Source organism: Curcuma longa, chromosome 11 (genome assembly GCF_044706935.1).
Source record: "Curcuma longa cultivar G26 ecotype Majalengka, Jawa Barat chromosome 11, ITB_CL_G26_1.1, whole genome shotgun sequence".
Classification (NCBI taxonomy): domain Eukaryota; kingdom Viridiplantae; phylum Streptophyta; class Magnoliopsida; order Zingiberales; family Zingiberaceae; genus Curcuma; species Curcuma longa.
In genome coordinates, this window is record NC_133871.1 from 11888481 (window position 1) to 11915562 (window position 27082).

The window sequence follows — 27082 nt, forward strand, 5'->3', positions numbered from 1 at the left end:
AACTCGATTTTGTGTTCTAAGTTGTTTTACGAACTAGGGTTTCCGGCTTTGCTTCCTTCGTTCTCGTAGTTGTCATCAAGCGAGATTTCTCAACTTTCAGGTGCGAAGATTTCGTTCCTTTTCTGGATTTTGATATTCGTCATATTTTTCCGTTTGTTGATATGGAAGATCGATGGAAGTGGTCTATTTGATGTGATGATCCTTTCCCCAAATGATCGACTGTGAACACAGTGAGCGTCTTACTTTTTTCTGCTCTATTTTGAGCAGAAAAACCAAGCCAGGATTCTGATCTCACTTCCTAATCTTTCTCTTTTTTGAAAAAAAAAAAATGTTTTTCTCCGATGTCCAGACACTCAGTAGATTATGATGAGATGATGAGCCTTTCCCCAGATGATCGACAGTGAACATGCTGAGCGCTGTTTTTTTTTCTCCTCTGAGGAGATCAAGCCAGGACTCTGATCACCATATGCTTCAAATGAATAAAAATCTTTTCAAATTCGATCTTTTTTTAAAATGTTTTAAATTGTAGATAGTCGCCATTCAAACGGAACATCTGCTTTGATTGTTTTGTAGCAATATCATTGGGCGTGATTTCTTGGTTTTCCAAAATTGCTTGTTCATCTGGTCTCTTCGATGACGGAGGATATTTTTCTGGGTAAAAATATCCTCAATTCGTTGGAGCAAACAAATCGTGTTTGTATATTCCAGAGTTAACGTCACATAAAGAGTGTAGGTTCAATTCAAGTTAAATGAACTATGGTACTCATTCAACTAAATAGTTCAAATTGAAAATTATACGTATTTAAAAAATCCTTTGTGAAAAATTGGATCAGACAGTGCAACAATATATTTAAAAAAATCACATCTTATTTTCAATATCATGCAATTTAAGCTAATAAAATTGAATACGACCAAAGATTTTAAAAGTGGTAAAAAACCCATGCTTGAAAACTTGAATTGTTGGTCTCTTCCAAGATAATGGTCGTGCTTATGGTGAAGAACATAAAGATGTTTGAACAATAAATAGGTAGAGATGATTTCAATTATGAACTAATCGTACTTTTAAAAAGTAACACGATAACACCGAGCTGTAATTGATTTGATTCCACAAAATATAATATCCACTAGGCCAACAGAAGAAAATTTAATATTACAGTGATAAGAATTCATGAGAATGGAATTATTCACTGTTTGATATTTTTTTATTAAATTAATGTATATAATTTTGATTATATGATTATTAAATAATTACATAATTAAATTATGAAATATAAAATATAATCTTGTTTGATTCAATTTAATTATTTAAAAAGAATAAGACATAATCCATTTTAATTTAATTTATTTTAAAAATAAAATAAAATAATAATATTAATGATGATAATAAATTTATAATATATAAATATAATTTATTTATAATTTTAATAAATTTAAAATAAATTTATATATTTTTAATTAAATAATTTATTAAAATAATTATTTTAATAAAATAATTTATTAAATTACTAAATATAATTGATAATTTTATTTTTCAAAATTTAAAATAAATTTATATATATTTTAAATTAAATCATTCATTAAAATAATTATTTTAATAAAATAAAATATTTATATTTATTAATTTTATTTTAATAAAATAATTTATTTAAAGAATTATTTTAATTAACTAATTTATTAAATTAATAAATATAATTCTTATTTTTTATAAATATTTAAATAAAAATTAATTAACTCGACTTCATCATGTATCTCAATTAATTTAGTTTTAAAATTAAAAGATAATGATGAAAAAAAATTCATTAACCTATAAAATAGTAAAAAAATTTAGACGATTAAGGTAATAATTATATTCTCGGATTATAATCCATTTACTGATATGACAGTAATGTTATATTATTTAAAATTAATTATAATTTGAATCAAATAGGATTATCGTTAATAATTTCTGTATAATTAAGATTATCAATGATAACTCACAAACTCCCTTATTAATTTAGATATGGAGGAATCACTTAATACAAGAGTTGCAACAGAACTAACTGCAAACACTGTGTTTAAACTAACCTATTTAAATCAGTGGAGGGGAAGCATTACAATTGAATGAAATTTTTATAGTAGTTCTAGGAAAAAACTAAATGCAAACTGAAACAGCCAAGGTAACTGATAAGGGATGGAGTTCAGGATGCTTCTTAAACAGTTACTTCTTTAGCTTCTAAATATGTTTGTGTATACAAAATGCTCATGCATTCTAATGGAGATTCCATGTACGTCCTGCAAATTAAACTAAGACTATGGAACCACGAAGGCACAGCCAAATTCAGGGAACCTTTCATGCATTTAAGAGTAGTAGCATTAACCCATTAACAACCAAAGAAAATTACATAAAGATCTGGTAAAATAATAATCACTTCGACCTTGCATCAACAATGAACATCAACCGCTAGAAAGGAACATTGCAAGATGATTATACTCTTCTACAAAATATGGAATCTGTCATCCCTGTGGCTCCATACGAGTAGAGTATTGTCTTAGTTTTGTTGAGATCCAAATTCTTATCCTCTTTTGCAATTTTGCTTCGTAACCAATTCAGCTATGTCCCGTGGTAAAATGATTATACTCTTAGATAATTCAAGAAGGGCTAAAGGGTAGAAGCCAATTTCCCTCATCCATTGATCTATCCTTCCTTCCGACCTTCAAAACCTGGGCGCATCAATTTCTTCTCCCTCTTCTCGATGCGCCTCATCTTTTTCTGGTGGATCCTTTCTTTTATATTTGCCGCCCTTGTCTTCTGCTTTTCAGCCTTAGATTTTTCCATGTTCTTGATCCTCTCCTTCCAGTTCTCAGCATGCTTCTGTTGCCTCTTCTTGTCCTTCTTCATGCTCTCTTTCAACAGTTTTGGGTCATCATGTACCTTCACACCTGCAGCTCTGCTCACAGCTGCCTTCCAAGAATGCTTCTTGGAGACCATTGCCCCCTTCTCAGGATCGTTCTTGGCTTCCTCCAATTTCTTGGCCTTTTCCAGTTGATGCTTCTTGGAAAGCTTCCTCTTTTTCCTCCTATCATCGTCCTCACCGCCCACATTGATCTTCCCAAATGAGATATCAGGAACACCAGCGCCTCCATCACGGTTTGCCATCTTCCTTTTCCTATTCCCCTTGTTGGACTCAGTCGCGTCTTCCTTCATTCTATCAGAAGCTGAATCGCTATCCTTCTCGTCCTTCTTCCTATTTTTGTTCCTCTTCTCCACCTTATCCGGCCTCTGCTGGATCAGAAACTGTGGCCGGGTATTGCGACCAGATCGAATCTCATCAATGTGCTTGCGAAGCCGCTGCCGGAGCTCCTCGTACGTGAGGGAGGGACCCTCAGAGATGGACGGACGGGGGTTATCAACCTCGGTCTCACTCTCGCCGCTTTCTTCATCTTCTTCATCCTCGCTAGTTTCTGCAGCAGCATTCGCGGCCTCTATACTCTTCTTTATGTGATCGAGGGTGGTGGTGGTGGACCTGGCGGGGTCGAAACGAGCGCGGCGAGATTTCTTAATGTTTTCCCGGGATTCCGCCTTGACGGCGGTCTTCTGAATCTTGGAGAGGCCATGGAACCAGGGTTTGTCCTCGTTGAGGGGAAGGTAGTAGCGGGCGGGGATGAGCTCCACGAGGCGATCGAAGAACAGGGTGTGGGTGTCGATTAGCGCTTTGAGGTCGACGCTGGTGTCGCCGGCGGTGATGGAACAAGGTCGGCCGTCTTTTTTCGCCATGTCGGAGCGCTTGCGACGAGACAACAGGAGAGGGGCAAGGAGTCGATTTATTGATGCCCTACTGGGCATTCCTTTTAGGGTGATTCCAGGCCCAATAAAGACTGACTCCGGATTTGTCTTAATTTTTGGGTTTTTTTTTACAAAAATCGCGCTTCTCTGGTCTCTTTTTCTAATGATTTAGTTGTTTTACTCACATAACCCACTAAATTTTCTAGGTCTCCAACGACTATTTATAAAAAATACACTATCAATCTTTTGGATAGGTCTTGTCTATCTTTAATTGGAAGATCTTTATGTCAACACCCAAATTATAACTATATAATTAAACTGAATACAAAGGTCCCACTTAGGGTTCATCCTTAGTTCACCACATTAAGAGTGCATCCATTTAAATCAGATTGAATAAAATCGAATGTGGATAAACTAAATCTTTTTATTTTATATTTTAAAATCAAATCAATCCGAATAAAATTATTAAATTAGTTTACTTTGATTTGCTTTGAATTGAATTAGTATAATATTTCCTATAAACATTGGACAATTGATACAAGGAATTAAATGAATAAAAGTTATCATTTATATGTTATATATTTTTTAAAAAATAATGCTTTATATATTTTTTCATAAATGAAAATGTGAAAACATTCTATATGTTTTTCTGTGCAAATTATGTATTCAAGTTCACCTCTCCCACACTTCATTACTCATTTTCACTATTAAAAATTTAAGAAGTTAGTTATTTCATATTTATTTTATATATATATATATATAATAATTTTCTCTAATATGTTAATTATCGCCTACCAAATTCATATATGCAAGTGGACAATTCAGATTCCTTCATTACTTTCCAAGTTAACAATGATTTTTTAAACTATTTTCATATATTCAAGCATGATTAATCAATTATTTATCTATATATTTTTTGTCTAGCAATTGGAGACTATTAAGGGATCAAATTTCTCCACTATTAATTGTTGTACTTTTTAAACAGCATCAATTCAGGAATTAGAATTAACATAAATAACATTAAAATCAGACTTAAAAACTGAGTAAAATTGCTGAAAAAAACAAGTGTATTGCAATATAACATTTAGATTGATGGAGGATTAAACTTTCAGCTGCCAAAAGAAAAATAGAACTTTATTAAAATCAGTTAAACATAAATATTACAACAAACGAATTAGAGAGCAACTTCAGCCAAAGTAGTTAGTAGAATAACATTTGCTAAATTGCATGGCTACAGACGCCCAAAATCGAGCACCACTAGCACTAATATCAGGAAATTTGACCGGTGACATGAATGGAATCATGCTTCAGCGGAGAGCTGTGGTGCGTTTCAATGGTGGTGAGACCGCTCAGCAAGATTCATGAACACAAGCGAATTGATTGAACAAAAGCCTTCATCTTCTGATGGAGGCACTGTTACCGAGATGAGCCTGTCGATCATAGAACAAGAACAAACAACCGAGATATTAAACTGAATCGAGAATTAGTGAACAACCTCTTCCATCAACTTTGGTTGCTGCCTACCTCAGCATTTATCTTTCCAAGATAGGACAAATAACAAAACTGCGACAAAAGCATCAAAAGAAAGTCGCATGTATGCATTGGTTAGCAGAGATTTGAAAGGAAAATCAAATCTTGGATGTTTCATCAAAAGCTTAACAAAAAGTAATCTATTTTAAATCCAAAAACAAAAGAATCTTAATGGAAATATATATGTCTCATGGCCGATCCCGGGAAGTAATGGCAGCGACGCTGCTATTCCAGGCGATGGAATATGAGACCGTCTAAAGACGGAGGAACTCACTCCTAGGTAACCAAGGAAGATCCATCAACATCCCAAGACTCTTTATGTGACGTTAACTCTGGACTATACAAACATGATTTGTTTGCTCCAACGAATAGAGGATATTTTCACCCGGAAAAATATCCTCCGTCACCAAATACTGTTATCCTTTGCCTAAAGATATTAAATGAACATATGCAATTTCCGAAAAATAAGGAATTACGCCCAATGATATCGCTATAAACCAATCTTCGCAGATGTTCCGTTCGAATGGCGATCATCTACAATTTACACAAACATTTTTCAAAGAGGTCGAATTTGAAAAGATTTTTTAATCATTCCAAGTATATGGTGATCAGAGTCCTGGCTTGATCTCCTCAAAGGAGAAGAAAAATAGCGCTCAGCATGTTCACAGTCGATCATCTGGGGAAAGGCTCATCATCTCACCGTAATCTTATAATTATCTTGACATCGGAGAAAAAACAATAAAAAACGAAGAAACATTAGGAAGTGAGATCAGAATCCTGGCTTGGTTTTTCTACTCAAAATAGAGCAGAAAAGGTTAAGACGCTCACTGTGTTCACAGTCGATCATTTGGGGAAAGGATCATCACATCAACAAGATAACTTCCATCGATCTTCCATATCATCAAACGGAAAAAATAGCGAATTTATAATATCAGGGGAAAAAAGAACAACAAAATCTTTGCACCTGAAAGATGAGAAAATTTCGCTCGCCATAAAGGACGAGAACGAAGGAAGCCGAGCCGTAAACCCTAGTTTGTAGAACAAGTTAGAACACGAAATCGAGTTGCGCGACAATACTGAAGGATTAAGTAGGTATTTATAGATAGAAAAACAAACCCTAGCAGTGATTATTATTGCGGCGGTGATCGTATCATGCTCTCCTTAAATACGGGCTTTGTGGGCTTCAATTGCGGCCCAAAGAAATGTCATGTCTATTATACGGCCCAGTTGCGGTAGTTATACATTCTCATCCACTCTTATAAATTGAATATATTTTCTCATATCAAATTACCATTGTTTTATTTTTTACATTTTATTTTTGTGATGTAATTGCCATTTCAATTACATGCTATTTTAAGTTGGTTTCAAATAGTAATAATTATAGTTTGCGTTATTAGTGGGAAAAAAACAAATTTTCACTTTTTAATAAAAAAATTTTTAGAAAAAAAATCGATCGATTGACATGTTAATCGTTTAATAAACTAATTTTTCAAATCAGTAAATGATAAAGCCTTTTGTACTTCGAAAAATTATTGATTCTTAATTTCAATCCGTTAATTTTTTTATGCCTTTATGTATCCATGTCAATTTCTTTTTTTTATTTTTAATCATAACAATATTATACCTAAAATTCCATTGAATTAACTTTTACTAAATTATTAAGAATCAATCAGTTTTTTAATTAATAAAGTTTTTTAAAAAAAATTTTACGTTTTGTTATGTAAGTTATAATTTGTTATATGTAATATTTAAAAGATTTTTATTTTAAACGGATGCGATAAAATGCGAGTGTAGTTACTGAACCGGTGATGCGAATCGGCGGCCGCCCGGATTGGACAACCCGGTCTACAATATCACATCAAAGCGTCTCGTAGAACCCTAACAAAAAACCCATCGTCGGTTTTCCGAAGTGCTCGTGTTCTCTCTCTCCCCGTCGGCCATGGCTCCAGCTCTTCCGTCGAAGAAGCGGACGAAGCCGCAAGCCGGCGAGAGCACGAAGAAGAAGAAGAAGAAATCTAAGAAAGAGAATTCGAGTAGCGGTGGTTCCCTATCTCTTGACGACGTCAAAACCCTTGGCCACCAGCTCCTCTCTTCCCGCGCCCACATCAACAACCTCCCCGTCCTCATCTCCTTCCTCTCCCCTGCATCTCCCCTCGACCTCGCTATCGAGTCCCTCGTATCGCTGCAGTCCTTCTTCCTCCCGCTTCTCCGAGAGATTCCTTCCTCCTCGGCCGTCCTGCGCAAGTGCTCCAAGGCACGCGCATTTGATGGAGAGGAGAAAGACCCCGAGTTGGTTTATAAGGCCTGGATGAGGCAGAGGTTGGATGATTTCGTGGACAAGCTTATTGAGATTGCCGTGTCAGAACAATCTGCAGACGCCATCAGGGTAATCAACCTTTTTCGATATGGATTGCGTAAATAGTGCTTGTATAGAAGCCAACGCGTTGGTCTGATCTTTTCCTGTTGCGGACTCACATCAGGATGTTGCTTTGGAGGCAATAATGGATTTTGTCAAGTTGGGAAAGGACGGAAGTATCCAGCTTGATGTTTATAACAGGTTTCTGCATGGAATTGTAAGTCGGCTTCCCTGGTCTACTTCACTTCTGAAAATTGATTTAACTGTATATTGCACAGATAATATATAGTCCCTTTGAGCGCATAGTAAGATTAATTATCAGAAAGTTGATAGTTCTCCCTGTTTTTGTAATACTTATCTAGTTATCTTTCTAAAGTTGCATCATTCCTTGCTTGGTATTTGTCATTTGACTATGTTTTTTGCTGGGTTTGGTCATGCAAATGGCACACGTGACACATTGAATAACCTCAATTTTGTAGTGAGAACTGTTCTCGTGATTAATCTATCTGCAGACATCTCAATTCAGTTAGGCTGGAGGCTTCTGAGTGAGTTAAACAGTATGATTAAATAGAGTGGAAATATAAGTTCACCTGCTGAACTTATCATAGTTTCCGTTTGGTATGCCTGAAATAGGAATTCTTATCTGCTCCATAATTAGCAACAGAGAGAAGCATGAGATTATTTTTTGGCTATTGTCAGAAGATTCTACTGAGTATTGCCTTACCATAATAACATATACCTTAGATCATGCAAGTGGTATTCCAAGCAAAGTAATAATTTGGAAGATAATTCTTATATTTCTTTGAAGATCAAAATTTTGGTCGTTTCCTTGGAATTTGTTTGATGAAAACTTGATTATACTAAAGTAGTACTTTGTTTTATGTGTGCATTGTGATGGCAGGTTTCATAACTCATGAATGAATTATGATTGTCAAATCAAGCATTCAAACATTGTCATGGATTATTACGGCTATCAGTAGTTTGTCTCACTTCTTATGCTGTAGTTTGGTCTATTTCTACTGTTTCTGCTAACTAGTGCCCATTTTTCAAGTTTCATCATTTTTTGTATGACAAAGCTGCATCATTTGAAACTCTTTTAATCAACATAGCCTTTTTTTTTTAATTTTCAAAATTTTAAATTCTCTGCAGGTAAGTTCTACATCAGCTGTTGACCCTTTAATAGACTTGCTCGGATCAAAGTATTTCAAGTACATAGATATTCGGTATGGTATAGCCTTTAAGCTTTGCTGATGATTGTTCTTATTTGTTGTCTGAAATCCACATATATTAGAATTTTACCATGTATCATCTGTTTATAGATTCAAAATGCATAAATGATTATCATTCGTGCTTATTTTGCAAGATGTATTCAAATTGTTGTATATATAGTTAAGACAACTACAATGCCAACACTGTTGTTTGTGTTCACCTCAATACTGCTGAAAAACATAGCATTGAAATGGTCTGTCAACCAACCTCATAATTGCTTACCATATTCATTTCGGTTGTCATCTGAAATTTCTCTTGGTCCTCATGAGAAAGAATATTTTGAAGACATTTTTTCAAGGTTCTTTACTATCTTGAGTTTTTCTGTCCCTATTCCAGTACCAAAAGAAAATTAGAGAAATGGAACAACCTTTAGGATACAGTCAAAATTACATTTATTAAGAGTTATTTTCCTCCTCTTGGTTATTATTTTCTCGTTCTTGATATTGATGATTTGCACTTGTTTTCATGTTGTAACACTTGAACTTGTAGCTTGTTATTTAGCGATTTTAATTGGTCTACATATTTGAAGTTTTTTTAAATGTTCACATTGAGTGACATGAGTATTTTATATGGGTATGCACTTCCCTTCTTTTCATATATCTTAATTACTATTTCTGTTTTCTTATTTGTTCCAATGATTGAAAATTCATATACTTTCTGTCGATTCATAACTGTCACATATTTAGACTGCTTTGGGGCAAATTAAAATTTATCATTTTTTTCTGCAGATATTTTACCTATACATGCATGGAGAAGATCATTAAGAACTTGGAATCAAGAATTATGAGTGGTAATTGCAATCTACTATCTCATTGTCAAGGAAGTTCACACCAATTTGTATCTTCATATCATTTTTTGCTTACAAATTCTTTTCCAACAGAATTTGAACATGTCAGTTTACACGATGATGAAGATCTATCTAAAGCTGGGTAAGCTTCAAAATCTTAATGGTTTGCCTACATGCCAGAGTTTGTATTTCTTGGTAAAATTGTAACACCATGCAAAAAAAGCTATGGTTAGGGGCAATTGTTCATTGAGGAACATTGTTATGTTTTGTATCATTTGAATAACTCACAACAACAATAACAACAACGACCAAGCTTTTATCCCACTAAGTGGCCCACTATATGAATAACTCACAGCACAAAGGGAAAAATAATAGCGCTCTCCTCTCTCTCCTTTCTCTCTCTAGGGATCAAAAACACAGTTTGCATTTTCTACTACTATAATTTGGTTGAGAAGGGATATCTCAAATTCTCAATGTCAGGGGAACATGGTTGGAGGTTGGTCTAATCACAACATTTACATCTCAGCGCATACTCCTGTGCAAAAAAATTCCCTAGATGTGGTTAACAAATGGCACTGCAGCTTAAATAGCCATCTACTCCAGCTATTCTACGGCTGTGGTTTCTTTTGATGTTAACAGAATGCATGAGAGCTACTAGTATCAGTATAAGCTGCAACATATCTCCTATTTATGCCATCATTGATGATCTCACCTTGTTCTTGTAGTTTTCTGCAATCTTTGAATCTTTCATTGTGTTTTATAGCATTGACTGTGGAAGAGTATTTATCTTTAAGGTTGAAGATGATATTATTCTGACATCTTTTGGGTAATTACGCTCCAACACATTAGAAATTTCAATACAAAGCTAACTAGTTTGCAACTAGTTTTGTTGACCCATTGTCAGTTCTTCGTTGTCATCTTTGTATTTCATTTCTGGAAGTGTTTTTGTTCATCCTTCCATTTCTTTTATTTTTTGAACAATAATATCTTGCAGATACTATCACATTCTATGTAGTAGCTAATATTCCTTCTTATTTTTGTTATTTGCAGTAAGGTAGACTTTGCCGTTAATATTATATACAACTTGTTGTCTCAATTCCCTGCATTAGAACTTGAAAAAGAACAAAGTTATGAGACTTGGAGCGAATTGGGTAAGTGCCTATCTCTTTTATCAGTCAATGAAGTTTTATGTTGTCATGTATGCAAATGTATTCTATTATTTTTTCATGCCCACAGTTTGTTTTGATTATCCATTTGATGATTTGATCTTAAGTTTGATGCAGTCAAGCCATTTTGCATAAGGATAATTTGCTTTCAGCAGTTTGCTATAAAAGTTATATCTGCTTGTTATAGTTTCCTCTTAGCGCATCAGTTCATTTTTGCTGGACTTATACTTGGAATAAAAAATTCCATATCCATAAAGGATATGGAAGTTAAAATTAGATGCATATTAATCCACCCAAGCGCAAGGAACTACCATATGTAATATACTCTAACTGAGCTGGGTTCCCTCGAGGGTGGCTCTTAAGAGTATATGACATATGTACGTTCCTTGGGGGACCTAAGGTAAGAATTATACATTCAAAGAGGTACCCCTCTCATAGATGGGGGGACACTACGACAACACTACGACAAGAATGTATAGTTATTACCTCAAGCTTGGGTGGATTAATATGCATATAATATTAACTTCCATAAATTTGGCACCTTTAATAAACCTAACCCCTAGGATATGCCCCTATGTCATATGCCAAGGATCGGGTTCCCTCGAGGGTGGCCCAACATATGTCATAGGGATTTATCCTAGGAGGGACCTAAGGAACACACATGCCATATACTCTTAAGAGCCACCCTTGAGGGACCTAGAGGTCATGCATTTGAGTCTCGAAAACAATCTCATGTAAAGCAAGGTAAGATTGTGTATAATAGACCCTTCCTCGGGACCCTACATTGGCGGAAGCTTCGTGCATCGGACGGCCCTTTGTTCTTGTCGTAGTGTCAGGGTCCCTTGTTTATGAGAGGGGTGGCTCTTTGAATGTATAGTTTTTACCTTAGGTCCTCCAAGGAACGTACATATGTCATATTGGCTTAAGAGCCACCCTCGAGGTAACCCGGCTTAGTTAGAGTATATTACATATGGTAGTTCCTTGGGCTTGGGTGGATTAATATGCATCTAATTTTAACAAAAATGTTTTATGTTATATGGTCAGGAAAACCTTATCCTTTTATCTATAGCTAACTGTCAGAAACTGAAATGCTTTTGTTAGTACAGTCATTGCAAACATTTCTAGGCAAGGGTGTGGTTTTTTAAAAAAGTGGATTTTTTTTTGTTAGAATAAACCTGAAATTTTTCACATGATGATTATAGTTGTGCTATTTGCTTCATGGTATGAGTGAGATTTTTTGTTTCTGCATATAAGTTGTTTGAACTGACTGGAGGTTCTAGTTTAAAATAGCATTTTGAGCGTATGCCTTGTGCATACCTTGGAAGTCATGTAAATGCAGTCTGCATGACTTGTTAATCCATTCAAGAAAGATTGTCTTTTTCATTCTTTGGAGATGACTAATGAAAATGCACAGGCAATGGATGTATTCCTAATCTTGAATCGTAAAAAAGGGTTGCCTATTTCGAAGGTGTACAATGTGATTCATAAGCTCTGCTTCTACTGATAATTTTTTAGCATTCCATCAGTTCTTTTTTATATCTGAAATAATATAAGATGTAAGGTGTAGTTTAATGTTAGAGTGGATCATAACAAGTTTATCAGGAACATGTAGGTGAGGGTTCCATAGGGTCTGATTTTGGTTCGTAAAATCCTACAAATAAACAAACTGTAGTTGAAAATGTATTTGAAAATTTGAAATTGATGATTAAGATTTATTTCAATACCACAATCAGTTTTCACATTAATGACAGCTTGCGAGAATACCATATAGTTTTAATCATAGTTCATGATGGTATCAGTCCTCAAAATATATGATGCTTCACAGTATCACACAATGACAATGACAATTCAATTTGCATAACTCAGCTATTTATGAGAATTCAATTTCAAATATCACTGTCAATAGATCCATTACTCTGTTTTATCACTAATTATTCATAGGTCACAGCCATTTTCATAATTGAACCAACAGGTAGGTTAACCCCTAAGCACATGAGAAATTGCAAGATGCCAAATATTTTCCCAAACTCGGTCACTATCAGGCTTATTTTTCTAAGCCAGTGAATTGAGAAGTTAATATGATTGTTTGCTCTGTTAACTAATTTCAGAATCTCAAACTTTCTAAATTGATCAAATTCTCATTCATTTGTCCCTAGCTGAGAATAATCTTCTAGTAGTTCGTTGCTCCATTCATCTTCTGCGCTTTAGCTTTATCCTTTCGGTCCTTCCCTGTTAAGTTGAATGCCTTTTGTAACCCACATGAAGTGGTCATTAAGATCTTTTTTAGGGTAGACCTGTAGGAGGCTTGAAGACTCTAGGTTGGCCTCTTGCAGTGTTTGATGCTGCTACAGGGATCACCCTGAACAGATGGAGCTATATGAATGCTCACTAGTTTTGGCCTTCTCAGTCCTTCCCTGTCAAGTTGAAAGCCTCTTAGGGTGGCCATTAAGATCTTCCTTATGGTGGATCCATAGTAGACATGAAGACTCTAGGTTGGCCCCTTGCAGGGTTTGATGTTGCTATAGGGATTGCCCTGATCAGATGGAGTTTTATGAATGATAGTTAGCTGTTCCTGGTTGATGACCGGTTTGAACATGGACTAATAGATGAACTGCAGATATTGAACTAGATAGAAGATGTTGCTGGCCTAAATCAGCCTATTTTCATATTGGGCTGGATTATTAGTTCCACCAATCTCACAAGTGAATTGTGTTCCTCCTTGATCTTGCCCTTGTCCTTCGGCTATTTTGTCCTGTGACTCAATCTCTTCTGTGCTCCTTGCATGCATTTATCATATCTTATTTAGCAAGTAGAAGCAGTTTTCTTTCTTTACTAGTATTAGCATAGCCATTGGCATTCAAGATTAGGAATCCAAATTTTGTTATTTTGCTTGTACCTGTTGCTCATCTACCCTTGTTAATTCTGTTTTTTGCAAGTGTCTTTACTTATAATTGTGAATATTGCTGTAGGTCTTTCATCCGAGAAGCCAGAAAATATTTCGAGTAATAATCTGATTTCAGATACAGAGCCACATGATTTGAAGAAAGCTAACAAAAATGTAAGTGTATGAGCTCAGACTGTGTTTTAATATGTGATATCACATAACAATTTTATTTTTATTTTTTGGATGAAAGGAGGAACAAAGTAATGTAAAGATGAAAATTAGTTTAGGTTCTTCCCATATGTTATGGTAAAAATTCTAAGTTTCATCTCAATGAATTTAATGTGTTATTGGGAAATGGAAAGATTGCTATTTGTCATACAATATGGAGAACATTTTTTTAGTTTTTTCTTTATATATGCACACAAATATTTGCCACTACCTTATCTAGTTAATATAATTTCTGAAAATGCTATATGAATTGTCTCTGTGCAGTTTTTATGCTGGTAAATGTCATTGTTATACAATCATCAAGTTTTCTGATACTGTAGAACTTTGTTTAATAACTTTAACTGCTGTAGGTTTAATCTTTTTTTTGGTTTCTTTTGGAGGAGAAAAAATAGAATTAGATTAGTTGATTTCCAGTGTAGTGAAATGAGATATCATTTGACTTGATTTTATTGATGCCATGTTTCTCTATTGAAGTTCTACTCATGTATGTTAAGTTCTCTTTCTTTCAGGATATTGTTATTTAGAGTCTCTCCTTCCAATTAACTTTATTTATGCTATTTTTTGGTCTTTGTAAATGATATCTAGTCCCACCCCATCCTTTTCCCCAAATTTTGGTGCCACTGAATCATTCTTGCTTATTGTACAAAATTCTGGTGCTGTGATTCTTCTAATTGTACGATGTTAAGTTCTTGTATAGAAATGCATATCGATTTGTTCTCACAGTGCTGTTGCTTGTCATAAGGATTCATGGTTCTCTCGATCTGCCAGCTATGAGAAGCATATGTTAATTTAGTTGTAGTATATGCTTCAGCTTGAATAAATGAGGCCTCAGTGTGCTAACTTGACCTCTCGTTTTACTGCTGCTGCAGGTCTCATCCATAAGCCATATTTCTAAAAAAATTAGGTCAAGATTCACCAAAGTTTGGATTTCCTTTCTCAGATTACCACTTCCTGTTGATGTGTACAAGCAGGTAACTTGGTTTGAGGCCCTACTATTTCTTCTCATTTTTTCATTTATTTAATTCCTTCCGTCACCAAATTTTTCTGTTCTTTTTAAAGCTTATAAATTCATATGCCTGAATCTACAAATAGATCTGACTGTCCAAACCTAAGATTAATCCTTTGATTATGGTATATCCTACAAAACATCTATATTATTATTATTCAGTTGATGTCAATTGTTGCAGAGATTTTTAGTCATGCCTAACAGAGATGCAGTAGGAAAATAATTTGTTAATTAACAAATTTGTTGTAAACTTTTATTTTATTTTTTCAAATTTATCCAAAAGTTTCATTTCCAATTCATACCTAAACTTTTTAACTACTACAATTCTATCCAACCTTCCATATGACATGTTTGATTTTGATAATTATAGATTCCCTTGGAATGATTCCAATATATTTTTTTTCTAAAAAAAACTTAAATTATTATAGTACCGAACTTTTTTATTTTTAGTTTTCTCTTTTGTTGTCATTGGAAGAAAGAAAGTATTTCAAGTAAAAAATAGGTATTGTTCCTAAGGGACAAATCTCATTTTGATATGAGATTATATAGATGGAAATTGAAATTTCCTTATTAAAAATTATATGAAAATTGAAATAAATAAATAAATTGTTTCTGCCTTTGATTCTGTAAACATTGCTTTTGTAATGGATTTTTGTAGACGACATTTTTGCATTCAAAATGTTTTATAGTGATTTTTTATGGTGATTTGACCAATATGCTTTCTTACTTACAGGTTCTCGCATCACTTCACCAGAGCATTATCCCATATATGACAAACCCTTCTATCTTGTGGTGAGACATGCTAAATACTTAATTGTTGTTTATAGCGAGCCCGCACTTTGGAAGCCTTACATGTTACATTGCTGCAATTTTCAGTGACTTCTTAACTAGATCGTATGACATTGGAGGTGTGATTAGTGTGATGGCACTTAATGGTCTTTTCATTCTTATGACACAATGTGGTGTGGAATATCCCAAGTTCTACGAAAAGCTGTATGCATTATTAACACCAGCTGTTTTTATGACAAAATTTCGAGCATCATTTTTCCAAGTAAGTTTTCCAAAAGATATAGTTCGATTTTTCAAGTCCTCCAACAATGAATCTAGAAGGGCTTTACTTTTACATGTCTCAGTAAACTATTTTCTGACATCCAATACCATGTTTTGCAGCTCCTGGATACCTGTCTCAAATCTTCTTATCTTCCAGCATACCTCGCTGCTGCTTTTGCAAAAAAGTTGAGCAGATTGGCTCTGTCTGTACCACCATCTGGGGAATTGATTATTATTGCTTTAATTCACAATCTATTGCGCAGGCATCCATCAATTAATTTTTTGGTTCATCAGGTATCTCTCTTGAAGGTCCCTCTCAAGAATTTTATGCTTTCGTCAGCATTGTCAGTAGTCAGATCAATATGTGCACGTATCTGTTTTAGTTTAATTATAACATCTTATGTTCTATCCTAAATATCACAAACCATTAATCCTTTTCATATAAAATTTATCATTGTAAGATTGTTTTGTAAGCTTTTGCTTCTTCTCTATGCTTTTGTGATTCTTATTATACTTTTTTCTTTATTTAGCCACTAGGTGAGGAAAACAATGATGTATCCATGGAAAATACTGGCTCTATTGAGTATTCAAGGGATCCAGCTGCGAGCAAGAAACTTGGCACAGATCAATTTGACGATCACGAAAGTGATCCTGCAAAGTCAAATGCCATGAGTAAGTTCTATTAAGTTCTATCCTGAATCATAACTAATACAGGATTATTAGTCTGATGGATCTGTTGTATTGCTGCAGGAAGTTCATTATGGGAAATTGAAACCCTCCGACATCACTACTCTCCAGCAATCTCCAGGTAGTCGACATTTATTTTTTAAAATTTTATTGCATTTTGTTTTATTATCTTAATTTCATTGTCAGATTTGTGGCTTCACTTGAAAATGATCTTACGGTTAGAGCCAAAACATCTGAAGTCACTGTTGCAGATTTTGCTTCTGGATCTTATGCCACAGTTTTTAGAGATGAGGTCAGTTTCAATCCAAGTCATTTCTTGTCTTTCTCATATACGACTTCCATTCTTGTGTGAGGTATTTTCCAGGAATTAACCATGATTGTTGTTTGTCCACCCTATGAAGAATCCTTTGATATAATTTGGAATGAAGCATCATTGATATTTGACGACAAAGTTCGTTATTGGATGTAATACCTTTGAATGATGTCCCTTTGGTTTGCATGGGGGTAGTTCTGATTAGATCTCTGCTCCGCAAGCATGACCAATGGTTTTGACCCTAAGTTGTGATTGTCATTGTTTCAAAGTTTATGTAAAGCTTATAGAATTGATGGTCTTGCAGATCCGCCGACGAATTAAACAGGTTCCACTTGCTTTTTACCAAGTAATTCCCCCCACGCTGTTCAGTGACTCTGACTTCCCTGGCTGGACTTTTGGCATTCAAAATAACGAGAAGCAAGAAACAAAAGCTGCTCCAAATGAGGTGGCAGCGTGAATGGTAGGGGTTCAGTTTGACAAACAAAGGAGGTGAGGCCTGAAGATTGAACTTCAGTTGACTCAGCATACACCACTCAATTAAATATGATGGCACATAACTGAAGGATAACACAGTTCTATTCCTTCCTCGACCATCACTTAGGCAATTTTGACTGTAGACGAATTTTTTTATGTATTATCTTTACTTCCATTCAAGTTGGAAAGTAAAATGTCGTTGGACTTCAAATTATTTGTACCTTACTCAAAATGATCCATGATATTACGCTTGTCCAACTCTTCAGATAACGAGTTTTCATGTCTTTGCTACTTGGTGGAGTAAATTATGTTTGATTTCAGATAACGAGTTTTCATGTCTTTGCTATTTGGTGGTATCAAATGTGCGATGACAGTTTGAATTTTGCACGAACATATGCTAATCTGACACTCTTAATGATCATCATGGAGCATAGTCGCATGCATATCGAGATGCAGACTGAAGATGCAATTTATGTGTTCATCCACCTTATTTGAGCCCATCGAAACTATCAATGAACTCAATATAATGAAACCCCCTTCAGTAAGTGAAATTGATTGCAAACCAATCACAAGGAACTTCATTTGCATCCAATTTACAGGAAGAAACTTTAGCATACAATCAAGCAAAATGAACACCATCCAATTTACATTCATTGCCAATTCGCTGCAAGAAAAAGTTCAAACTCTACCCATCAAAGTCACTAGTCTACTTGATCAAGGCATATATCATCTAAAATTTTGATGTCCAAAGTAGCAATGGCATCCAAAACTCTATTATTTCTTACTGGTCGGGCACCGGTCTTCACAAACATGTCTACTACTTCTTTACGTCTTTCATCTTTAATCTTCGTAAAATCTCTCGGATTATAATCCTTCGGATAGTCTTCTTTGTAAATGAAATACAGATATGATTCAAATGAAGATGCATTTGAATAAGGGTTCCTCAACATCAAACAATCCGCCGCCAACACCCTTCCACCAGCAGCCACAACAAGTTCCCGAATAGATTGTTCAGATGATTGATCGAAGTGTTCACTTATATAAAAGCATAGACCTGCAAATAAGTTTTTTGCCTGCCACAAAAATGGCAAACATTTAGCATGTTATGCACACTACAAATTCTTGATCGTGACCAAGCCAAGTTTGGAGCAATGCAAGAATTGAGTTAAACATCATTGAGCATCCAAGTGAGAAAGCACGAACCTTGTCGATTATACTATGCCTTCTTTTCTTGGGTCCATCTACAAAACCTTTTTCATCTAACTTGACTTCAAATGGCTCTTCCTCGACGAGATGTCCTGACTCCAAGCTAACCTTAACCCCTGCATCAAATTTTTATTTTTATTTTTCCTTTTTGTGGATGAACAATAATAACTATTAAAACTCCAAGCTAACTAACCATCAACAGCTTTTGATCTTTTTTTCTTGAATATGGAATATTGGAAATTAGAAACAGTATGGAAATTCTTCTACTCATTGAATGACTTCACAAGTGACAAGAATCTCATAGGTACTGCTGTTCTCTAAGTTAATAAACACACAAACACTTCAACTCTTTGATAATAGAAATTCACTCGCATGTTAAAAGCAGGGGCAAATGGGAATTGCTTCGTGATTGAAATAAAGAACAAATTGATATTAAAAAAACAGTTCTCTTTGTTGGAACTTACACTTTGTTGTGAGAATCCATTTCCAACTCAAAACAGCCAATAGGAAATCATATGTTCTTCTGCAAGCACCACACTCACTAGTTGAAACAATGACATGTGTTACCTCAGGCGTCCATCTTTCAGTCACCTTTCCACCAATCAAGCTAGCCAATTCAACAAGGAGGTTCTGTAAATTGATCCAGAAAGACATATATACAGTCACATCAAGTATACTTCAATTTTTGTACATCTTGCAATTTATGATCAAAGATTCAAAATGCACGACAATTGAATTGCTTCCAAGTCACCTTTTCTGAATCCATGAGATCAGAGCCCATGAAAATCGTTTCATTTGCAACATCCATTGCAGCAGCACAATTGTTACTTGGATCATCTTTTAGCTTCCCCAAAGGTTTAGAAGATTCTCTATAAAGGGAAGATATCGTAACATTAGAGATATCCAACACAGTATAATTGATTAGTAAACAGATTTATAAATGATGCAAAGAGAAAGACTACACACATCTGAATAGATTGGAGATGTGTACCGTTGTTGTTCTTCCCAGAATCATCATCACATGGTAATTTTTCAGAATAGTGAGAAGGGCACAACACATTAAAATTTCTCTGTTATCATGTGACAATCATGCTAGTCAACCAAAAAGAACCCACGAGATATAAGGGAAAATGAAGAAAAAAGAGCCATGGAAGAAACTTACATAATCCCATCGACAATCTGGGATCTGAACTGCACAAGTGACATGATAGGTCTTAAGGCAGTTGTTATTATAACAACCAAGAGCAGCACCTTTCAGTCCACATTTGCTGCATTTTAACTTCGATGCTCGCTTTAGTTCTAACTCAAAGTTTTTCACAATTTCTCCAGAAAAATACACTTGGGGAGCCCTAAGCAAATACACAATCACCAAACAGAAAAAGGATCACTAAGGAAGAAACATAAGCAATCCAAGGTCCAGATGATAAGAAGGAATTGCTAAAGGCTCAAGAATAAACAATAGATATGGATTTAACCAGCAATATAACAAACTGTGCAAAGAATGTGGCAAGGTAGAAAAGAAATCATCGTACGCAATTACTTTGAAATCTCATAATCTGAAACATCTGTCCAACAAATAACTTACCATACAACACACTTTTCATGAACGTATATTCCATCAGACTGGTTTGCTTCCTCCACTGGGATGAGTTTTTCATCATTGTAGCAATACATAGGTCCAGAAGCCTGCAAATGTCAATTTGTAAAGAAAATATTGTTTCTCAAAGGATCAGAATAACACCATGACTTAACTAAAATTTAAACTCAGTACAAGGTGAATGGACAATACTTCACATATACATCACCTCCGTAATTATGAAAGAATGGCAAAATGCACATTCATCACCAAACAGAATTCTACCACTATGATAATCTGGACTAGTATTATTCCAGGTATTTGCATTCTTCAGCTTCTTTGCTTTCTTGAAATTCTTGAGTCGAGAAGAAGCATTTTTCATTCGAGAAGATGCTTTGAGATTCTATAACATGGAAGATTGTTTGATCTCAGAATTTATTCTTAACAAGTTAGTAATATGCAGTAAGCAAAGTCATTGTATGAAGTTGAATATCCAGCAATTTAAGCTAGTGCAAATCACTACCACAAGGTATAGGTTCACATATCCTAACTTGGAAAAGAGAGAAAAAAAACCAGATCATGCCCTTTTCAGTAAAAACCCAGTAAGATGTAGGATCAAAATTGATTCATAAGTTTTCTATCTTTTCATGAAAGAAGAAACAATGTATTTACGAGAAGTGAACTTTGTTTGGCACTAGTTATTTAATTTAGGATACAGTACAATTTTACCAACTATCGTTTAGAATATGCTATATTATGAATAGTTTTAGAGAGACAACATAATCAGGATTCCACGTATTATAAACTATGGTTAATAAGAAGCTTCCAAGTCATGGATTATACTAAAGGAGATGCTGATACAAACTCATATGAAGAATCAGTTAACGGCCACTCATAATATCAAATTTGATCATGCATTTTGCACTTGCCCTCCTTACACACAGGTTCAAATTTACCAGATGGGCAGGGAGGTTAACATAAATCTACTATAAATGCACAGAAAAGCAAGTATCGATTTGATTGACTCTAAGTCTATGCAACCAATAGAACTTCTGGAAGACAACCATGTTAATCATGAAGAGGTGCAAACAAACAGCAACTTACTTGTTCAGGATAACTATCATGTTTGTGCAATTTAGAATCAGTATTTTCACCAAATGAAGGGCAATAGCTGGACTCCTTCAGGTTCAAATGTTCTTTTATGCAGGACACTTCTTCAGAATTCGTGCTTCCATTTGGCATTGCTTCATAGTTTCCTTCATCTACTCTTCTTTTTGAAGTCCTATAATTGGCAGATGGGAAACCATGTGAACCTGAATGGCTTGGTTTATCTTGTGCATTATGTACTCCTGATGGTTCATCTCCTCCAAGTGAAATTTTTTTAGAGAGGAGTGAATGGCTTGGTTTATCTTGTGCATTATGTAGTCCTCGTGGTTCATCTCCTGCAAGTGATGGGCAATAGCTGGACTCCTTCAGGTTCAAACGTTCTTTTATGCAGGACACTTCTTCAGAATTAGTGCTTCCATTTGGCAATGCTTCAAAGTTTCCTTCATCTACTCTTCTTTTCGAAATCCTGTAATTGGCAGATGGAAAACCATGTGAGCCTGAATGGCTTGGTTTATCTTGTGCGTTATGTACTCCTGATGGTTCATCTCCTCCAAGTGAAATTTTTTTAGAGAGGAGTGAATGGCTTGGTTTATCTTGTGCATTATGTAGTCCTGGTGGTTCATCTCCTGCAAGTGAAACTTTTTTGGAGAAGGGCGAATGGCTTGGTTTATCTTGTACATTATGTACTCCTGATGGTTTATCACCTGCAAATGAAAATTTATTAGTGTGTGTTGCAGCCACAGACATCACAAGCTAGGACACGCTTCCTTCTAAGTTGAAAATTTTGCATACCAGGCACATTTTTAGGTGATGACCTCTGTTGAATAATGCTGCCAATAGCAGCATCCATCTCTTGAAAAAGGCTCACCATCCTTTCTGCGTGAAAAGCATGCCTGGTGTCTGCAAAGACTTAGATGAAATACACGCGAAATGATTTATGACTTCAGAACTGTGCAAAAGTTGCCAAATATCAAATTCATACCTTCGTTTCGGAAAGGGTTTTGACAAGAAAGGCAAACAGAAAGTTCACTGGCTAAAGGAGTGATAATACAGTCGCTGAATACGCACAGGGCAATGACTTTGTGTTAGTATTATCATGTATTATCTATCATCAGATTTGGAATAACACACAAATGAACACACATACCTGCAAACTATGTGATTACACGGTAATAATTTTGGTATTCTAAACAAACCATTGCTGCAAGAAAATAAACGACGATAAGACCTATTATTTCATTCTAAATAAACTCTGCCAATAATAGAGATAACTTTCTAGGTAGGTGGAGCTTTTATCTCAAGTGAAAAGAAAACTATTCTTATCACTGAAATTAAAGAATTGTAGCCTCAGAATGACTGAATAACATTACCATATGAAGCATTTCAGCTCCTTCTCTAATTTGATAAGATAGTTAAGAAATGGACTCCACATTTGGGATATCTCTTCCGAATCAATCATCTCTGTAACACTACTAAAAGAAGGAAAACATTTAAAGAGAAATCCACATGAGTTCTTCTTCCATTTTACATATATGTTGTCACGCCCCGGAGGTGTCATTCCCGCACACCAGGAGGTACCTCACTCGGAGACAATATAATAAAAGAAACCATCTATACTATGTAAACAGAATAACCAAAAGTTCATCAACTGTGTATATATATATCTTATGTTTCAGGGATAACAACAGATACCTATAAAACGACATATAAACAAAACGTAAAAACAACAAAACGAAAATAAAACAAACCAGGAATCAGCACATCGAGATCTCTGAACAACTCTAAGGAAAGCTGAACCAAATATAATATCAAAAGTGGGTCTGCGCCTGCAAAAATAGAGGCCAAAGAATGCAGACAGTTAGCCAATAGCTAAATGGATAATCAGAAAGGATGTGCATGACATTAATCTTATTTAAGAAGCCAAGAGAGTAGAGTAAATCATAATTTCATATTACAATTTTAAGTTTTTTCTAAATTTTCCATTTATACATAAATATAAATGTATCAATATCTTCGATTATCATTATATGGAATCATATTAAAATTTTCCATTTATACACAACTATAAATGTATTAATATCTTCACTTATCATTATATGGAATCATATAATATCTCAACTTGGATAATTATTATAATCAGATGAGTATCAACATGTATATCTGTATTAATAGTATAAATCTGATAAAATCAAATGAAAAGTGAACACTAGAGCCAATATAATCAGAGTATAATAATGTTACATATGTATATATAGGTTAATAGCCTCCTCAGAGTATATTGTCGTATATGTTATCTAAAGTACGAGCTAAAAGCCCTCACTAATGGAAGACAGGATATACACTGACCGCGAGCGACCGCGCTGCCACAACAACATGTGGGTGGTCAGGCTCTGGACCGCAGGCGACTGCGCTACCACAACAACATGTGGGTGGTCCTTAGAGTATATCACAATTGTTACATTCTCAAGCTATATCTTCTCGATTGGTCTAAATGACCAACTCGAGTCAATTTTTTTAATATAAATTTTATTCTTTCATTAAGGTATCATTGTAAGATTTACAAGTAAAGGACAAGTATTAATAAGATGTAACATCAACAATATGGAATATAAAAGACCAAGTAATTTAAAGACAGGTATCAATAGAAGAGTAAATTATAACATCTATTTAAATTTTGAAAACACCCTTCCATCTTAATCCCCATATGAACCCATAGGTGAACAGGACATAATATCAATTATTTACACTCCAATGGTTTAATGGTTTTTTTTAATCTCATTTCACTATTTTAAATATCCTTTTAATTCCCTTTTGAAAATAATTATACAAGTATATATAATACATTTAATCTATTTATTCATGCACAAGGAAAGTATACAGTCAAAGGATAGAATGTACCCACTTTTATGTACATCAAAAGTGTGTCGGCAGATCACCGAGCTCCGGTCAAACTCGTATATACAGATATAATACAACAATAACTCAAAACTCAAGATAAACATAATAACATGAAACGTATCGAATCGTAACTTATTTAACTATAAGAGACATTCACTATTCCCTATAAGGGGCATTCACTATTATGTAATCACAACCTTATTTAACCAATCTAAATAGAAATTGATTATAATAACATATACCTTAAATTATCCCTTTTTGATCGATGAATCCACAGAGGTGTTTCGCCAACAGATTAAGTACTTGCTGCCATAAACAACCGCAACAATGTTGCAGATGGAAGAGAACACCAAACAAGGGTTGCTGGTTTGTTGCTGACAAATCGAAAGAGGAGAGTTAAAGTTGGCTATTTGTGGACTGATTGTGGTCGGCTGGAACGGCACAAGAAATGGTGACGAGAGAAAAGAACTTCTTCGTTGATGGCAAACTGATGGAAAAAGACAGCAAGGTGGCTTGCTGTAAGACGCGGGAAAAGAGGGCAGCAGCTTGCTGCTCGTTGTTGGGAGAGGGCGGCACTATTTTTTTCCCCTCTTTGCTAGCGATTAGGCGAGCTCAGCCAAACTCCGACGAGTTCCGATGGTGCAGCCAAGAAGCTGGGACAGCGAGGGAAAAAGGAAGGCAACGGACTGCAGCTAGAAGCTGCGGTTGCTGGAAAAAAAAACAGCAACGGAATGCTGTTGCTGTTGGCTGCGATGCTGGAACAGGCTGCGATGCTGGAAGAGGGTGGCAAGTGTTGCTGCTCTCTGTTGGCGAAGAGGAAGAATCAGGTTGCTCTTTGATGTAGAAGAGGAAGAAGCAGAGGGAGAGGAGCTCGCTGCGATTGGATGAGGAGAAGGAAATTGGAAAGTTCCTGCTGTTGCTGGAGAAACGAAAGAAAAATAATGTAAAAGCAGCAAGGTGCTGCTGTTCGTTGATGGAGGAGGAGGAAGAAAGGAAAAAAGGGCTGCTGTTATTCAATGGAGAAGAAGAAAACAAAAACAGGGGAAGAAGAAGAAAGAAAGAAAAGGAAGAAGAGAAAGGAGGTGGCCATCGGTGCTTGTATGGCGATGCCGTTTTCTTGCTTGCGCAAGGAGAAACGGGAAACAACAACAAAAAAATATATATATATCTTAATTCGTTTTAAATTTATCGAATCATTTAAATCTTAAATTTGATTTAACTATAATTTAATTAAATAAACTTCAAATCAATTTAGATTTGAATCATAATCTTTATCTCTACTTAATCTTTATCTAGTTCGATGCACTTACCCATCGAATCTATTTTCCTTATTGATCAACTATAGTTTTATGATTTATAGTTAGAATTCAACCCACTAGAATGATGAATTCTATCTTTTTACAAAAGAATAGTTAGAATTCAACCCAATTTTTAATTCAATATTTTCACTTCATATTTAATTATTCATTTATTATTATATTTTCTTGTTAAAAAAAACCTAACATACCTAGCTTCCATTCTAGAGTTGAAAGTATACACAATAGAATTACCTTCCGGACATAATTGTTAATAACACTTAAAAAAATTAGTTGATGCATTCAAACAAACTTATAAAAGAGGATAAGGGACGTTTGAATCTACATTCAATCTATCTGAGCTATAGTCCGAGGGCTTAAAAGAGATAATTCTAATTTACTACTGGAAAAAAGAGAAAAAGGAAAGACTAACCCGGATGGCAGGATCAATATTAGCCCACGGCTTCAGATCAGCTCAGGTAAATCGTCCGGACTGGTTCTGCTTCTGCCATTGAATCTAGCTTATAAAAAATTTGGTCTTTGGTGCATCGCCTGAAAACGTAGAAATATTACGACGAAGGGGGAGAAGATGAACAAAATAACAGTATAAGGTAGGAGTCCCTCCTGCTATGATTTCTTTTTTCTAAGAAAAGAAGTAGCACTGAGGAAGAAATGCATAGACGTAAATATAATTAAGAAGAGAAATTAAGGCTTGCTGCTACCGGAGATAGGAAGTAGGAACAAAGCTCGCTTCTGCAGCTAATCTGTGTGGCTGCGGCGGACGCCGGCGATGGGAAGCAGGGAAGCAGAGAAAGAGAGGGTGCGCCAGTGGGAAGTGAGAACGACGTGGCTGGGCGTCCAATCCTTACAAAGCCATTGGTGACGTCAGCCGGCACTGTGAGTCGTGTCGGCCCGCGCTCGCCATGCCAAAAATTATTTGAAATATAATAATAAAGAATTCAAATAATGTTAGAAGATTAGGAAATGTAAAAAATAAAAAGTAGAGAAAAATTTAAATTTTAAAAAATAAGTAAAAATAATAAAAATTAGACTTATTGTTCTAAAAGGTTAGTTTAATAATTTTAAATTAAAATAAATCCAAAAATCTAAATTAACTTTTTCTAAAAATTAAAGAAGTAGCGCTAACCAATTAAAAACGGCTCAATTCTCTCGGCCAAAAAGCAAGCAAGCAAAAGATGCGAAAAAGATCTGTCGCATGATGATATGATGACATTAAAGAAGCTTGGCACAATGAAGAAAATATTTTTTTAATGCAATTCATTTCTTATATTAGATAATTAAGTTAAGAAGACTGTTAATCTTCGTTAATTTGTTCCTTGTTAATAAATAAAAATTTATTGTTTACTCAGTTTCAAAAATGTCCTTTGCCTTGCTGGAATATATAGCCGCTGACAAGCTTAATTATTATAATTAGTTAATTTATATATAATTGCCATCCAAGAGGTTTTAACCGCATGATCCCTTGG

At 35.0% G+C, this 27082-nt stretch overlaps 3 protein-coding genes, 1 long non-coding RNA gene and 4 other non-coding genes across 8 annotated transcripts; 3 read left to right on the forward strand and 5 right to left on the reverse strand.

Annotated features, from left to right (window-relative positions):
* Window positions 1-186: 186 nt before the first annotated feature.
* Window positions 187-294, forward strand: LOC141842483 (small nucleolar RNA Z103). Its single transcript, XR_012602920.1, has one exon. It is a non-coding gene; the product is annotated as a small nucleolar RNA Z103 (small nucleolar RNA).
* A 71-nt stretch (window positions 295-365) lies between these two features.
* LOC141842482 (small nucleolar RNA Z103) lies at window positions 366-464 on the forward strand. Its single transcript, XR_012602919.1, has one exon. It is a non-coding gene; the product is annotated as a small nucleolar RNA Z103 (small nucleolar RNA).
* Window positions 465-2312: 1848 nt separating this feature from the next.
* LOC141841548 (uncharacterized) lies at window positions 2313-3766 on the reverse strand. The gene has a single exon (XM_074729715.1). It carries the CDS (start codon window positions 3752-3754, stop codon window positions 2675-2677), a length of 1080 nt encoding a protein of 359 aa, XP_074585816.1. The 5' UTR covers window positions 3755-3766; the 3' UTR covers window positions 2313-2674.
* A 1114-nt stretch (window positions 3767-4880) lies between these two features.
* LOC141841571 (uncharacterized) lies at window positions 4881-6348 on the reverse strand. The gene is made up of 2 exons (XR_012602812.1): window positions 6258-6348; window positions 4881-5193 (listed from the first exon to the last, which is right to left on the reverse strand). It is a non-coding gene; the product is annotated as an uncharacterized LOC141841571 (long non-coding RNA).
* Window positions 5897-5994, reverse strand: LOC141842480 (small nucleolar RNA Z103). Its single transcript, XR_012602918.1, has one exon. It is a non-coding gene; the product is annotated as a small nucleolar RNA Z103 (small nucleolar RNA).
* On the reverse strand, window positions 6057-6165 carry LOC141842484 (small nucleolar RNA Z103). The gene has a single exon (XR_012602921.1). It is a non-coding gene; the product is annotated as a small nucleolar RNA Z103 (small nucleolar RNA).
* An 855-nt stretch (window positions 6349-7203) lies between the features above and the next one.
* On the forward strand, window positions 7204-17799 carry LOC141840223 (protein NUCLEOLAR COMPLEX ASSOCIATED 4). Its single transcript, XM_074728141.1, has 15 exons — window positions 7204-7679; window positions 7774-7866; window positions 8799-8872; window positions 9647-9708; window positions 9799-9847; window positions 10756-10856; window positions 13841-13929; window positions 14853-14954; window positions 15723-15781; window positions 15866-16040; window positions 16160-16333; window positions 16570-16711; window positions 16790-16847; window positions 16913-17018; window positions 17344-17799. The coding sequence occupies exons 1-15, from the start codon at window positions 7233-7235 to the stop codon at window positions 17494-17496; spliced, it is 1884 nt and encodes a 627-aa protein (XP_074584242.1). The 5' UTR covers window positions 7204-7232; the 3' UTR covers window positions 17497-17799.
* A 277-nt stretch (window positions 17800-18076) lies between these two features.
* LOC141842287 (BRCA1-associated RING domain protein 1-like) lies at window positions 18077-22867 on the reverse strand. Its single transcript, XM_074730497.1, has 14 exons — window positions 22773-22867; window positions 22550-22603; window positions 22385-22458; window positions 22195-22302; window positions 21930-22106; window positions 21400-21716; window positions 20525-20698; window positions 20305-20405; window positions 19882-20068; window positions 19686-19789; window positions 19471-19588; window positions 19184-19349; window positions 18717-18835; window positions 18077-18586 (listed from the first exon to the last, which is right to left on the reverse strand). Exons 1-14 carry the CDS (start codon window positions 22859-22861, stop codon window positions 18215-18217), a joined length of 2160 nt encoding a protein of 719 aa, XP_074586598.1. The 5' UTR covers window positions 22862-22867; the 3' UTR covers window positions 18077-18214.
* Window positions 22868-27082: the final 4215 nt, after the last annotated feature.